Source organism: Cajanus cajan, chromosome 3 (genome assembly GCF_000230855.2).
Source record: "Cajanus cajan strain Asha chromosome 3, NIPB_CcT2T_4, whole genome shotgun sequence".
Taxonomy (NCBI): Eukaryota; Viridiplantae; Streptophyta; class Magnoliopsida; order Fabales; family Fabaceae; genus Cajanus; species Cajanus cajan.
The window spans coordinates 40,524,013-40,535,605 of NC_138519.1; the positions used below are offsets into that span (position 1 = coordinate 40,524,013).

The 11,593-nt window shown below is 40.2% G+C and overlaps 1 protein-coding gene across 3 annotated transcripts; it reads left to right on the forward strand.

Moving 5' to 3' along the window:
* Nucleotides 1-2,195: 2,195 nt before the first annotated feature.
* LOC145955760 (uncharacterized) lies at nt 2,196-10,598 on the forward strand. Of its 3 annotated transcripts, XM_083070910.1 has the most exons (3): nt 2,456-2,703; nt 4,139-5,193; nt 10,384-10,598. In XM_083070910.1, exons 2-3 carry the CDS (start codon nt 4,140-4,142, stop codon nt 10,392-10,394), a joined length of 1,065 nt encoding a protein of 354 aa, XP_082927036.1. In that variant the 5' UTR covers nt 2,456-2,703; nt 4,139; the 3' UTR covers nt 10,395-10,598. The 3 variants fall into 3 exon arrangements, 2 of the variants coding, with proteins under 2 accessions (XP_082927035.1, XP_082927036.1); XR_014432453.1 differs by lacking the exons at nt 4,139-5,193; nt 10,384-10,598 and adding an exon at nt 3,683-3,879 and having other exon boundaries at nt 2,196-2,703; XM_083070909.1 differs by lacking the exon at nt 10,384-10,598 and having other exon boundaries at nt 2,455-2,703; nt 4,139-5,721.
* Nucleotides 10,599-11,593: the final 995 nt, after the last annotated feature.

The following is an 11,593-nucleotide window of genomic DNA, read 5'->3' on the forward strand; positions in this document are numbered from 1 at the left end:
GTTAAAGGTCGAGTTCGAACCTTAATTAAATAATCTATCTCAAACCTGAGGTCGAGTACGAACCTTGACGCTTTCGCTAAAGGTCGAGTTCAAACCTTAATTAAATAGCATATCTCAAATTTGAGGTCGAGTCCGAACCTCAACATTTCTAAGGTCGAGTACGAACCCCGGTGCTTTCTTTAAAGGTCGATTCAGAACCTTAATCAAATAGCAAATTCGAGGTCGAGTACGAACCTCGATGCTTCCGTTAAAGGTCGAGTTCGAACCTTAATTAAATAATCTATCTCAAACCTGAGGTCAAGTACGAACCTTGACGCTCTCGCTAAAGGTCGAGTTTGAACCTTAATTAAATAGCATATCTCAAATTTGAGGTTGAGTCCGAACCTTGACATTTCCGAGGTCGAGTACGAACCCCGGCGCTTTCTTTAAAGGTCGATTCAGAACCTTAATCGACCCACTTCACTCGAATTCGAGGTCGAATACGAACCTCGACGCTCTTGTCAAGGATCGAGTTCGAACCTTAATAACTTATTCGGATGTCGAGTCCGAACCATATATCCGAGATCGAGTTCAAACCTCGATGAAACACGCACCACCCTAAATCTAAGGTCGAGTACGAATCTCGACACTATCGTTAAAAGTCGAGTACGAGCTGTATAGCTAAGGACGAGTTCGAACCGTGACGAAACATACCTGACCCTAAACTTAAGGGCGGATACGGACAACCTATCCAATTCACTACACTCCGGTTTGAGGTCGGCTCAGAACCTCGGCACCAATAAATCAAGGTCATCAAACCTTCACAGAAACGCTCACCCGAATAGAAGTCCAAGGTCGAGCCCCAACCTCCCTTAGCATATGAGGTCGAAAATGAACCAGAGCATCCGGATGCGAAATCGAATACGAACCTCGCCAAAAAATTCGTTTTATTCGAAACCGAAGTCGAGTATGAACCTCGATGTCCCCGCTTAAAAGTCGAGTTCGAACCTTAGCTAAATCATTCTGCTCAAACCTAAGATCAAACCCGAACCTCACCAAAGCCTAAGGTCGGATACGAACCCCGGCACTTTCAAGGTCAAACCCGAACCTTAATAAAATCGGTCAAATCCGAACCACAATAAAGTCAGTTGCTCAAAATCGAAGTGTAAGGGCGAATATGAGCCTCGACACTCCCAATAAAGGTCGAGTCCGAACCTAACCAAATCGTCTAACTCAAATCCAAGGTCGAATACGAGCCTCAACACATTTACTTAAGGTCGAGTCCAAACTACTAACCTGAGGACGACTTTGAACCCTGGCAAAGTACACCCCACTCTCAATACCGGGGTCGAATTCAAACCCCGGCACGACCGACTTAACGTCAAACTCTGACCTTAACCCCAGTCTAGGGTCATTTATGAACTTTCACAACAATTACTTAGTCAAAATTCGAGGTCGAATACGAATCTTAACACATTCATTTACGGTCAGGTTCGAACTCCCACGAAAAGTCCTACTAAACAAAAAACTAAGGCCGACCTCGAACCTCGACTTCACCAACTCAAGGTAGAAGTATCACCATATACAAAAGCATATAACAGACACCAAACATGTGCCTCAAACAACGCGAGCAGCCAAAATTGAACGCAAATACGGACAAGATAGAGCAAAATATATATATATATATATATATATACAAACAAAGTTCTCAAAATTCAGTACATCAATTCAGGCCAAAGAAAAATAAACCTAGCTATTACAAAGGCGGCCTAGGCTGAAGCTGTAACATCTCAGTTTTCAACATGATTATTACTATTATTATTATTATTGTCATTATTACTATGTGGTATTTGGTCATAATTTGGTGGTTATATTTTACTTCAATTATAGATAATTCACACTCCATTTATGCTTAGAAAGATATGTGTGTTGTTAGATCTAATTAGATAGTTGTGAAATTTTTTTTTTTAAGAATCATTTCTTGCTGGGCTGACTGACTAGTCTCAGTGTCCGAGGCATAACTTGGGCTGTGATGGTCCAAATGATGCAAAATTGGTGTCAATGGAAATCTAAGAGAAAAACGCACAACTTTTGCAGAAATAGCCATTTGCAAAATCGGTCGTTTAGGAGGTCAAAATTGGACTTTTATTGATACAATTGTTTCTCGTTGGGCTGATTGGCAAGCCTCGGTGTTTGCGGTATAACTTGGTCTGTGGTTGTTCAAATGATACAAACTTGGTGGCTATGGAAAGATAAGAGAAACTCCTACAACTGTCATGAAGGAACTATTTTCAGATTCGGCTGTCTATAAGGTCCAAATAAGTAGCCAAAGTCGGTGCGGAAAAGAACATGGCACCAACTCCATTAATTCACACCAACTCCATTAATTCATCCCACCAACTTCTATAATTCATTCCACTAATTCATTCCACTTAGTTTTGTCTATCTTTTTCTCCATTATTTTACATTTTTTTTAATGTGTCATGAAGGCTATAAATAGGCCTTCACTTCTCCATTGCAAACCATCCCAAGAAACACTTCTCATTCTCTTCTCTTATACTCTCTTCTTTCCCTCTTCTTCTCTTTGAAGACCAAGGGAAATCCAGAGGAAGAGGTTCTGTCCTAATTTTAGCTCCGGTCCCTGTTTTAGACGGAAGGAGCCTTGGGGAGGCAGCTGTGCTATAGTCTCAGTTTCTGCCCGAGTTTCAATTCAGGTTTATCCAAGTAAGGGTGGTATTTATAAAATTAATCTAGTATGCTAAGTAAGGGTGGTATTTATGAAATTAATCTAGTATGCTAAGTAAGGGTGGCATTTATAAAATTAATCTAGTATGCTAAGTAAGGGTAGTACTTATAAGACTTAATCTAGTATACATGAGCATGATAGGAGTAGTATAACTTTTAATATGCTATTTTGTTTGTATGAAGGTTGTTATTTATTTAAGTTGATGGTTGTTATTTATTCAAGTTGGTGGTTGTTTTGGATATTTAATTTGGCATGGTTATGATTATATTTATATATATAATTATGAAGTATGTTATGTGTATGTGGTTTGGAAAAGTAAATAGAACTGAGAGGAGTAAGGTTATGGATGGGAGATCTCTTGGTGAGATCAAGGATATAATCTTTGGAGAAAATATGGAATTTCGGAATCCCATTGTGAGGATTTCCAATTTGGAACTTTTCCAAGGATTATATAGTAAACCACTTCAGATGTTAGGTGGATTCTGAAGTACTCCTCTAAGTATCTATTTGCTACCGGTATGGGTCTGGGTCGAGTCATACCGATGGATGAGGTGACCCCACCAGGGTTACGTGACGACGTAATCCAACTGTATACTTTCCATGAGAGGTTAGGCGTGAGACATGGATTGCTGACATGTTTCACCGTATCAACACTTGGTTTGGATAGGTGTTGAGGCCAACATTTGGTTTGGATGTGTTGGTTACATCATGGATTATACGGTGGTGTGACTTTGCTTTGGATGTGGATTATGTATACATATGGTATGGATTGTATACTAGGGTTATGGATTTCTTTAATTAATATGTATGCTATTGGTTTATATCTATCTTGGAAATACATGTTGGTTTGAACAAATAATTGTTAAATGATATTTATACTATGGTTGGTTTTATACGTGCTAACCCTTATGTTTCCATGTGGTGGAACTGTGATGATCTCACTATGTGGGGGAGCAGATCAGGTGTGAAGCCATAGGATAGCAAGGAGTCTTCTGGGTAGCTGCTTCGAGAAGTGGCTAGGCTTAGAGCTTGACCAGCACCTAGGGTGTTTCTGTTAATGGTTAATGTTAATATATTTTGGATGACTGTATGATTTTACTGAGAATGACTAATATACTTATGTTTGCTATTATGAAAACAATTTTTACACTCTAGCGTAGCTGGCTTTTGCTCTATTTTTTTTATTATTATAAATGCTCTTTTATTTTGGTTGGTTATTGATGTGATGACCTAAGGTGGGTCGTTACAATTTTGGTATCAGAGCTGGTCAAGTCTCTTTAGGGTTTGTGGGAAATGGTCTTGTTGCATTTCCGTTGTGTGGAAATGAAAGGAACTTCATGAGTTTCTTGATCTTGATTAGGAATTTCTTATGAGTTTTAGTGTAAACTCATAAAATTCCTTGATTTTTTTTAGGATGGTTGGTAGGGGAAATCATTCTAATTCTTCTTCAAGCATGGATGAGCGGCAAATTGCTCAAGCTATGGAGTTAATTGCTGCTGCTATTGGACAACAGAATACTTTGTTGGCTCAGATGGAGGCCAATCGGGCTGCAGCTGAGACAGCTAGGACTAACGTACCTGATGAGTATAGGGGCTTGTCAGAGTTTAGAAAAGGGAATCCTCCTCAATTCACAGGTGTTGATGGACCAGAAGTTGCTGACCAATGGATTGAAGAAATAGAGAAAATTTTCATGGTGATGCAATGCCCCGAGGAGAGGAAGCTTGTTTATGCTACTTATATGTTGGTGGGTGAGGCTAGCTGCTGGTGGAAAGGTGCTCAGGTTATGATGAAGGCCAGAGGGGAGGCGGTGAATTGGGAGAATTTTAAAAAGGTATTTCTGGAGAAATATTTTCCAGATAGCGCCAGATATGCTAAGGAAGCCGAGTTTTTGAGACTGCAACAAGGGAACATGTCAGTACAGGAGTACGTGGTCAAGTTTGAACACTTGGCTAGATACTATTCTCAAGCTATCACTGAAGCATGGAGATGCAGGAAGTTCAGTGAAGGTCTAAGATTTGAGCTGAAGAAAACCATTGTTCCTATGGGAATTATGGAATTCCCAATGCTGGTTGAAAAGGCAAAAACGGTTGAAAGATTTGAGGGAGGGAATAAAATGGTGAAAGGACCAGAAGGATCATCTGGAAGGGGGAAACAATCTCAAAAGAGACCATCCCAATTTCAGATTGGGAATGCTAATAAGAAACCCATGGGGACTACTACTACAGGAGCTGTTAGATGCTATACGTGTGGAGGCCCACATATGATGAGGGACTGTCCTACAAAGAATTATGCGTGTTTTAAATGTGGCAAGGTGGGTCACATGGCTAAAGATTGCAATATCAGAAATGCTCCAGCTAGAGAGAACCAAAAGGTGGATCGACCTACTGCAGCAGGACGTGTTTTTGCCTTAACAAGTGTTGAAGCTGAAACATCATCTGAGCTAGTAAAGGGGAAGGGCAAAATTGATGGTAATGATATTTCTATTCTATTTGATTCTGGTGCATCACATTCTTTTATTTCTTACGAATGTGTGAGGAGATTAAAATAGAAGTAGAAGGGCGTTGTTATAAGGTGAACTTGTTTTGTTTACCTTTATCGGATTTGGATGTGATTTTAGGGATGGACTGGCTTTCTATCAATAAGATTTTGATAGATTGTTCAGAGAAGAGATTAATCTTTCCTGCTGTTAAACAGGAAAGGTTTATTTCTAATAGACAGGTGGATGGGTTGTTGAAGGATGGAGCTCTAGGGTTTATGATCCTATCCTTTATTAGTGTAGAGAATGAAAAATTGTTGAATAGTATTGAGGTTGTTAGAGAGTTTCCAGAAGTTTTTCCAGATGATATTCCTGGATTACCACCAAAGCGAGAGTTGGAGTTTAGTATTGATCTTATACCAGGGGCGGGACCAGTATCCATTTCTCCTTATAGAATGGCACCAGCAGAGTTGTCAGAATTGAAAAAGCAGATTGAAGAACTTTTGGAGAAGCAGGTGATCAGACCTAGTGTCTCTCCGTGGGGAGCACCCGTGTTATTAGTAAAGAAGAAGGATGGTAGTATGAGGTTATGTGTAGATTATAGGCAGTTAAATAAACTGACAATCAAGAATAAGTAACCATTGCCAAGGATTGATGATTTGATGGATCAGTTAAAAGGAGCTTCTGTTTTCTCCAAGATTGATTTGAGGTCTGGGTATCACCAGATACGGGTAAAGGAGGAGGACATACCAAAGACTGCTTTCAGGACTCGGTATGGTCATTATGAGTATATTGTCATGCCTTTTGGAGTGACGAATGCTCCAGCTGTTTTCATGGATTATATGAATAGGATTTTCAGACCTTTTTTGGATAAGTTTGTTGTAGTATTCATTGATGATATTCTAGTTTACTCTAGATCTGTAGAAGAACATAGAGAACATTTGAGGATAGTTTTGCAAGTATTGAAGGAGAAACAATTATTTGCAAAATTATCAAAATGTGAGTTTTGGCTATCTGAAGTTAAGTTCTTGGGCCATGTAATATCTGGACAAGGAATTGCAGTTGATCCTACTAAGGTGGAAGCAGTTTTGAGGTGGGAGCGTCCGAAATCAGTTACTGAAGTTAGAGGTTTTGTGGGATTGGCTGGCTATTATAGAAGATTCATAGAAGGATTTTCTAAAATAGTTATGCCTTTAACACAGCTAACCAGGAAGGATCATCCCTTTGTATGGACGGAGGAGTGTGAAAGGAGTTTTCAAGAGTTAAAGGAAAAGCTGACGTCGTCTCCAGTGTTGATTTTGCCAGATCCTAATAAATCTTTTGAGGTTTATTGTGATGCATCTCATCAAGGTTTAGGATGTGTTCTTATGCAAGATAGGCAGGTTGTGGCCTATGCATCTAGGCAGTTAAAGACTCATGAACAGAATTATCCTACGCATGATCTAGAGTTGGCGGCGGTAGTTTTTGCTTTGAAGATTTGGAGGCATTATCTCTATGGGGCAAAGTTTGATGTGTTCAGTGATCATAAGAGTCTGAAATATTTGTTTGATCAGAAAGAGTTAAATATGAGGCAAAGGAGGTGGATTGAATTTTTGAAAGATTATGATTTTCAGTTAATGTACCATCCAGGTAAAGCAAATGTGGTGGCAGATGCTTTGAGTAGAAAATCTCTCCATATGTCTTACATGATGGTTAAAGAGATGGAGTTGGTAGAGAAATTCAGGGATATGAATCTTAACGTGGTGGTTGCCCCAAATTTCATTAGTTGTGGTATGACTACCATTACTAGTGATTTCTTAGAGATGGTGAAACAAAAACAAGTTCAGGATGCGAGTTTGAACAAGGTTAAGGAGTTGATGAGTTCTGGGAAAGCTGAAGGATTTGAACAAGGTACAGATGGAATTTTGAGGTACAAGAGTAGAATTTGTATTCCACAGGATGAGGAGTTGAAGAAATTGATATTTGAGGAAGCTCATAAAAGCAAATTGAGTGTACACCCAGGTATGACAAAAATGTATCAAGATTTGAAGAAAATGTTTTGGTGGAATGGGATGAAAAGGGAGATAGCTGAGTATGTTGCATCTTGCATTGTGTGTCAAAAAGCTAAAGTGGAACATAAAAAACCAGGAGGTTTGTTACAAATGATGGAGATCCCTGAATGGAAATGGGATAGTATAACCATGGATTTTGTTGTTGGATTACCAAGGTCTGCTAAGAATTGTAATTCTATTTGGGTGATCGTGGATAGATTAACTAAGTGTGCTCATTTTCTTCCGGTGAATATAAAGTGGTCCTTAGAAAGGTTAACTCAATTGTATATTAAGGAGATTGTTAGATTACATGGTGTGCCCTCTAGTATCATCTCTGATAGGGATCCTCGTTTTACATCCCGATTTTGGCAGAGTTTGCATCAGGCGTTAGGAACTAAGTTGAGACTCAGTTCTGCTTATCACCCACAAACTGATGGGCAGTCTGAGAGGATTATTCAATCTTTGGAGGACTTGTTGAGGGCTTGTATTTTGGATCATCTAGGGAGTTGGGAAGAGATGTTGCCTTTGGTTGAGTTCACTTATAATAACAGTTTTCACGCAAGTATAGAAATGGCACCATTTGAGGCTCTGTATGGGAGGAAGTGTCGAACACCTTTGTGTTGGTTTAAAGAAGGAGAATCAATGATGGTGGGACCAGAGATTATCTTGCAAACTACTGAAAAAGTGAAACAAATTCAGGGAAGAATGAGAGCTACTCAGAGTCGACAAAAGTCTTATGCAGACAAGAGGAGGAAACCTTTGGAATTTTCAGAGGGAGAACATGTATTTTTGAAGGTAACTCCTACCACAGGTGTGGGAAGAGCTATCAAAGCGAAGAAGTTGAATCCTAAATTTATTGGACCGTATCAAATTCTCAAGAGGATTGGACCAGTGGCATATCAGATTGCATTACCTCCATTTCTATCTAATCTGCATGATGTATTCCATGTGTCACAACTGAGGAAGTATATTCACGATCCGAGTCATGTCTTGGAATCAGAGGCAGTGCAAGTGAAGGAGAATTTAACTTTTGAGAAACAACCAGTTTCAGTGGCAGACAAGAGAGTTAAGAAGTTGCGAGGTAAATCTATCAATTTGGTGAAGGTTATTTGGGATGCAGACACTAATGAAGCCACTTGGGAGTTGGAAGACAATATGAAGGATCAATACCCATATCTCTTTTGAGTAAGTGAATTTTCGAGGACGAAAATTTTTGTTGTTGGGGAGAATTGTAACATCTCAGTTTTCAACATGATTATTACTATTATTATTATTATTGTCATTATTACTATGTGGTATTTGGTCATAATTTGGTGGTTATATTTTACTTCAATTATAGATAATTCACACTCCATTTATGCTTAGAAAGATATGTGTGTTGTTAGATCTAATTAGATAGTTGTGAAATTTTTTTTTTTAAGAATCATTTCTTGCTGGGCTGACTGACTAGTCTCAGTGTCCGAGGCATAACTTGGGCTGTGATGGTCCAAATGATGCAAAATTGGTGTCAATGGAAATCTAAGAGAAAAACGCACAACGTTTGCAGAAATAGCCATTTGCAAAATCGGTCGTTTAGGAGGTCAAAATTGGACTTTTATTGATACAATTGTTTCTCGTTGGGCTGATTGGCAAGCCTCGGTGTTTGGGGTATAACTTGGTCTGTGGTTGTTCCAATGATACACACTTGGTGGCTATAGAAAGATAAGAGAAAATACTACAACTTTCAGGAAGGAAATATTTTCAGATTCGGCTGTCTATAAGGTCCAAATAAGTAGCCAAAGTCGGTGCGGAAAAGAACATGGCACCAACTCCATTAATTCACACCAACTCCATTAATTCATCCCACCAACTTCTATAATTCATTCCACTAATTCATTCCACTTAGTTTTGTCTATCTTTTTCTCCATTATTTTACATTTTTTTTAATGTGTCATGAAGGCTATAAATAGGCCTTCACTTCTCCATTGCAAACCATCCCAAGAAACACTTCTCATTCTCTTCTCTTATACTCTCTTCTTTCCCTCTTCTTCTCTTTGAAGACCAAGGGAAATCCAGAGGAAGAGGTTCTGTCCTAATTTTAGCTCCGGTCCCTGTTTTAGACGGAAGGAGCCTTGGGGAGGCAGCTGTGCTATAGTCTCAGTTTCTGCCCGAGTTTCAATTCAGGTTTATCCAAGTAAGGGTGGTATTTATAAAATTAATCTAGTATGCTAAGTAAGGGTGGTATTTATAAAATTAATCTAGTATGCTAAGTAAGGGTGGCATTTATAAAATTAATCTAGTATGCTAAGTAAGGGTAGTACTTATAAGACTTAATCTAGTATACATGAGCATGATAGGAGTAGTATAACTTTTAATATGCTATTTTGTTTGTATGAAGGTTGTTATTTATTTAAGTTGATGGTTGTTATTTATTCAAGTTGGTGGTTGTTTTGGATATTTAATTTGTCATGGTTATGATTATATTTATATATATAATTATGAAGTATGTTATGTGTATGTGGTTTGGAAAAGTAAATAGAACTGAGAGGAGTAAGGTTATGGATGGGAGATCTCTTGGTGAGATCAAGGATATAATCTTTGGAGAAAATATGGAATTTCGGAATCCCATTGTGAGGATTTCCAATTTGGAACTTTTCCAAGGATTATATAGTAAACCACTTCAGATGTTAGGTGGATTCTGAAGCACTCCTCTAAGTATCTATTTGCTACCGGTATGGGTCTGGGTCGAGTCATACCGATGGATGAGGTGACCCCACCAGGGTTACGTGACGACGTAATCCAACTGTATACTTTCCATGAGAGGTTAGGCGTGAGACATGGATTGCTGACATGTTTCACCGTATCAACACTTGGTTTGGATAGGTGTTGAGGCCAACATTTGGTTTGGATGTGTTGGTTACATCATGGATTATACGGTGGTGTGACTTTGCTTTGGATGTGGATTATGTATACATATGGTATGGATTGTATACTAGGGTTATGGATTTCTTTAATTAATATGTATGCTATTGGTTTATATCTATCTTGGAAATACATGTTGGTTTGAACAAATAATTGTTAAATGATATTTATACTATGGTTGGTTTTATACGTGCTAACCCTTATGTTTCCATGTGGTGGAACTGTGATGATCTCACTATGTGGGGGAGCAGATCAGGTGTGAAGCCATAGGATAACAAGGAGTCTTCTGGGTAGCTGCTTCGAGAAGTGGCTAGGCTTAGAGCTTGACCAGCACCTAGGGTGTTTCTGTTAATGGTTAATGTTAATATATTTTGGATGACTGTATGATTTTACTGAGAATGACTAATATACTTATGTTTGCTATTATGAAAACAATTTTTACACTCTAGCGTAGCTGGCTTTTGCTCTATTTTTTTTATATTATAAATGCTCTTTTATTTTGGTTGGTTATTGATGTGATGACCTAAGGTGGGTCGTTACAGAAGCACCCCCGCTAGAACTGTCGTCGGCATCGTCCTCCTTGACTAGCCTCCCAAAGCGGACGACTTTCTCCACATGCATGGAAGAAAAGTCGAATCTGAGAGCAAGAAGCCGAGCCTGACGAGCAGCCTTTTGGAAGCCCCTCTTGTGCTCAACCACAATGGAGCGTTCGACCTCCGCGAGCCTCTTGTCCGTGGCCACCTTCCCCACCCCCAGCTCCGCGAGCTCTGCCTTCAGGGTGGCAATTTCGTCCTCACGGCCACCAAGAATGACCTCGCTACGGAGGCGCTCCTCAGCCGCCGCCGCCAACTCTCCCTTAAGGGAGGTCACAATGTCATCCAGAGCCCGCACTTGGCCACGATAAGAGGTCACCTCATCCTCCAAGGAGCGAGCACGACCTCGAGAGAAGGCGACGAGCTCCTGCAGCTCCCCCACCTGAGAGGCATAAGCCTCATTGGATCGCAACGCAATCTCAAGAGACTTCTGCACCCGTGCAAGGTCGCCACGCGCATAGCGGAGCTCAGCCTCGCGCCGCTTCGCCTCATCAAGGGCTGCGCTAAGAGCTTTATTCTCTTCCCTCAGAATCTTGTTTGCCTCCTTCCAGGGTTGAAGTCGGCCCCTCAACTTGGCCAGGTCCTCTTGCTGCTTGACCAAATCCTCCCGCTGTTGGCCCTACTTGGGCTTCCAATGGCCCAATATGCCCATAACCCTCTACAGAAGGACCTAGGCCGCATCAAAACTCTCTTCGGGACCGATCACGTCTATCAACCCCTGGTCCTTGGAGCTCAATGAACCCTGAGGGTAGAACTTCTCCCCAGTCACCCCCGCGCTCCACAACGAATCCATGTCGGCGGAGGCGCTCACGTGGTCCAGCCGCACTTTGGAAAGACCCTTCCCGAAATGGTGAGTCAGATATCGGCT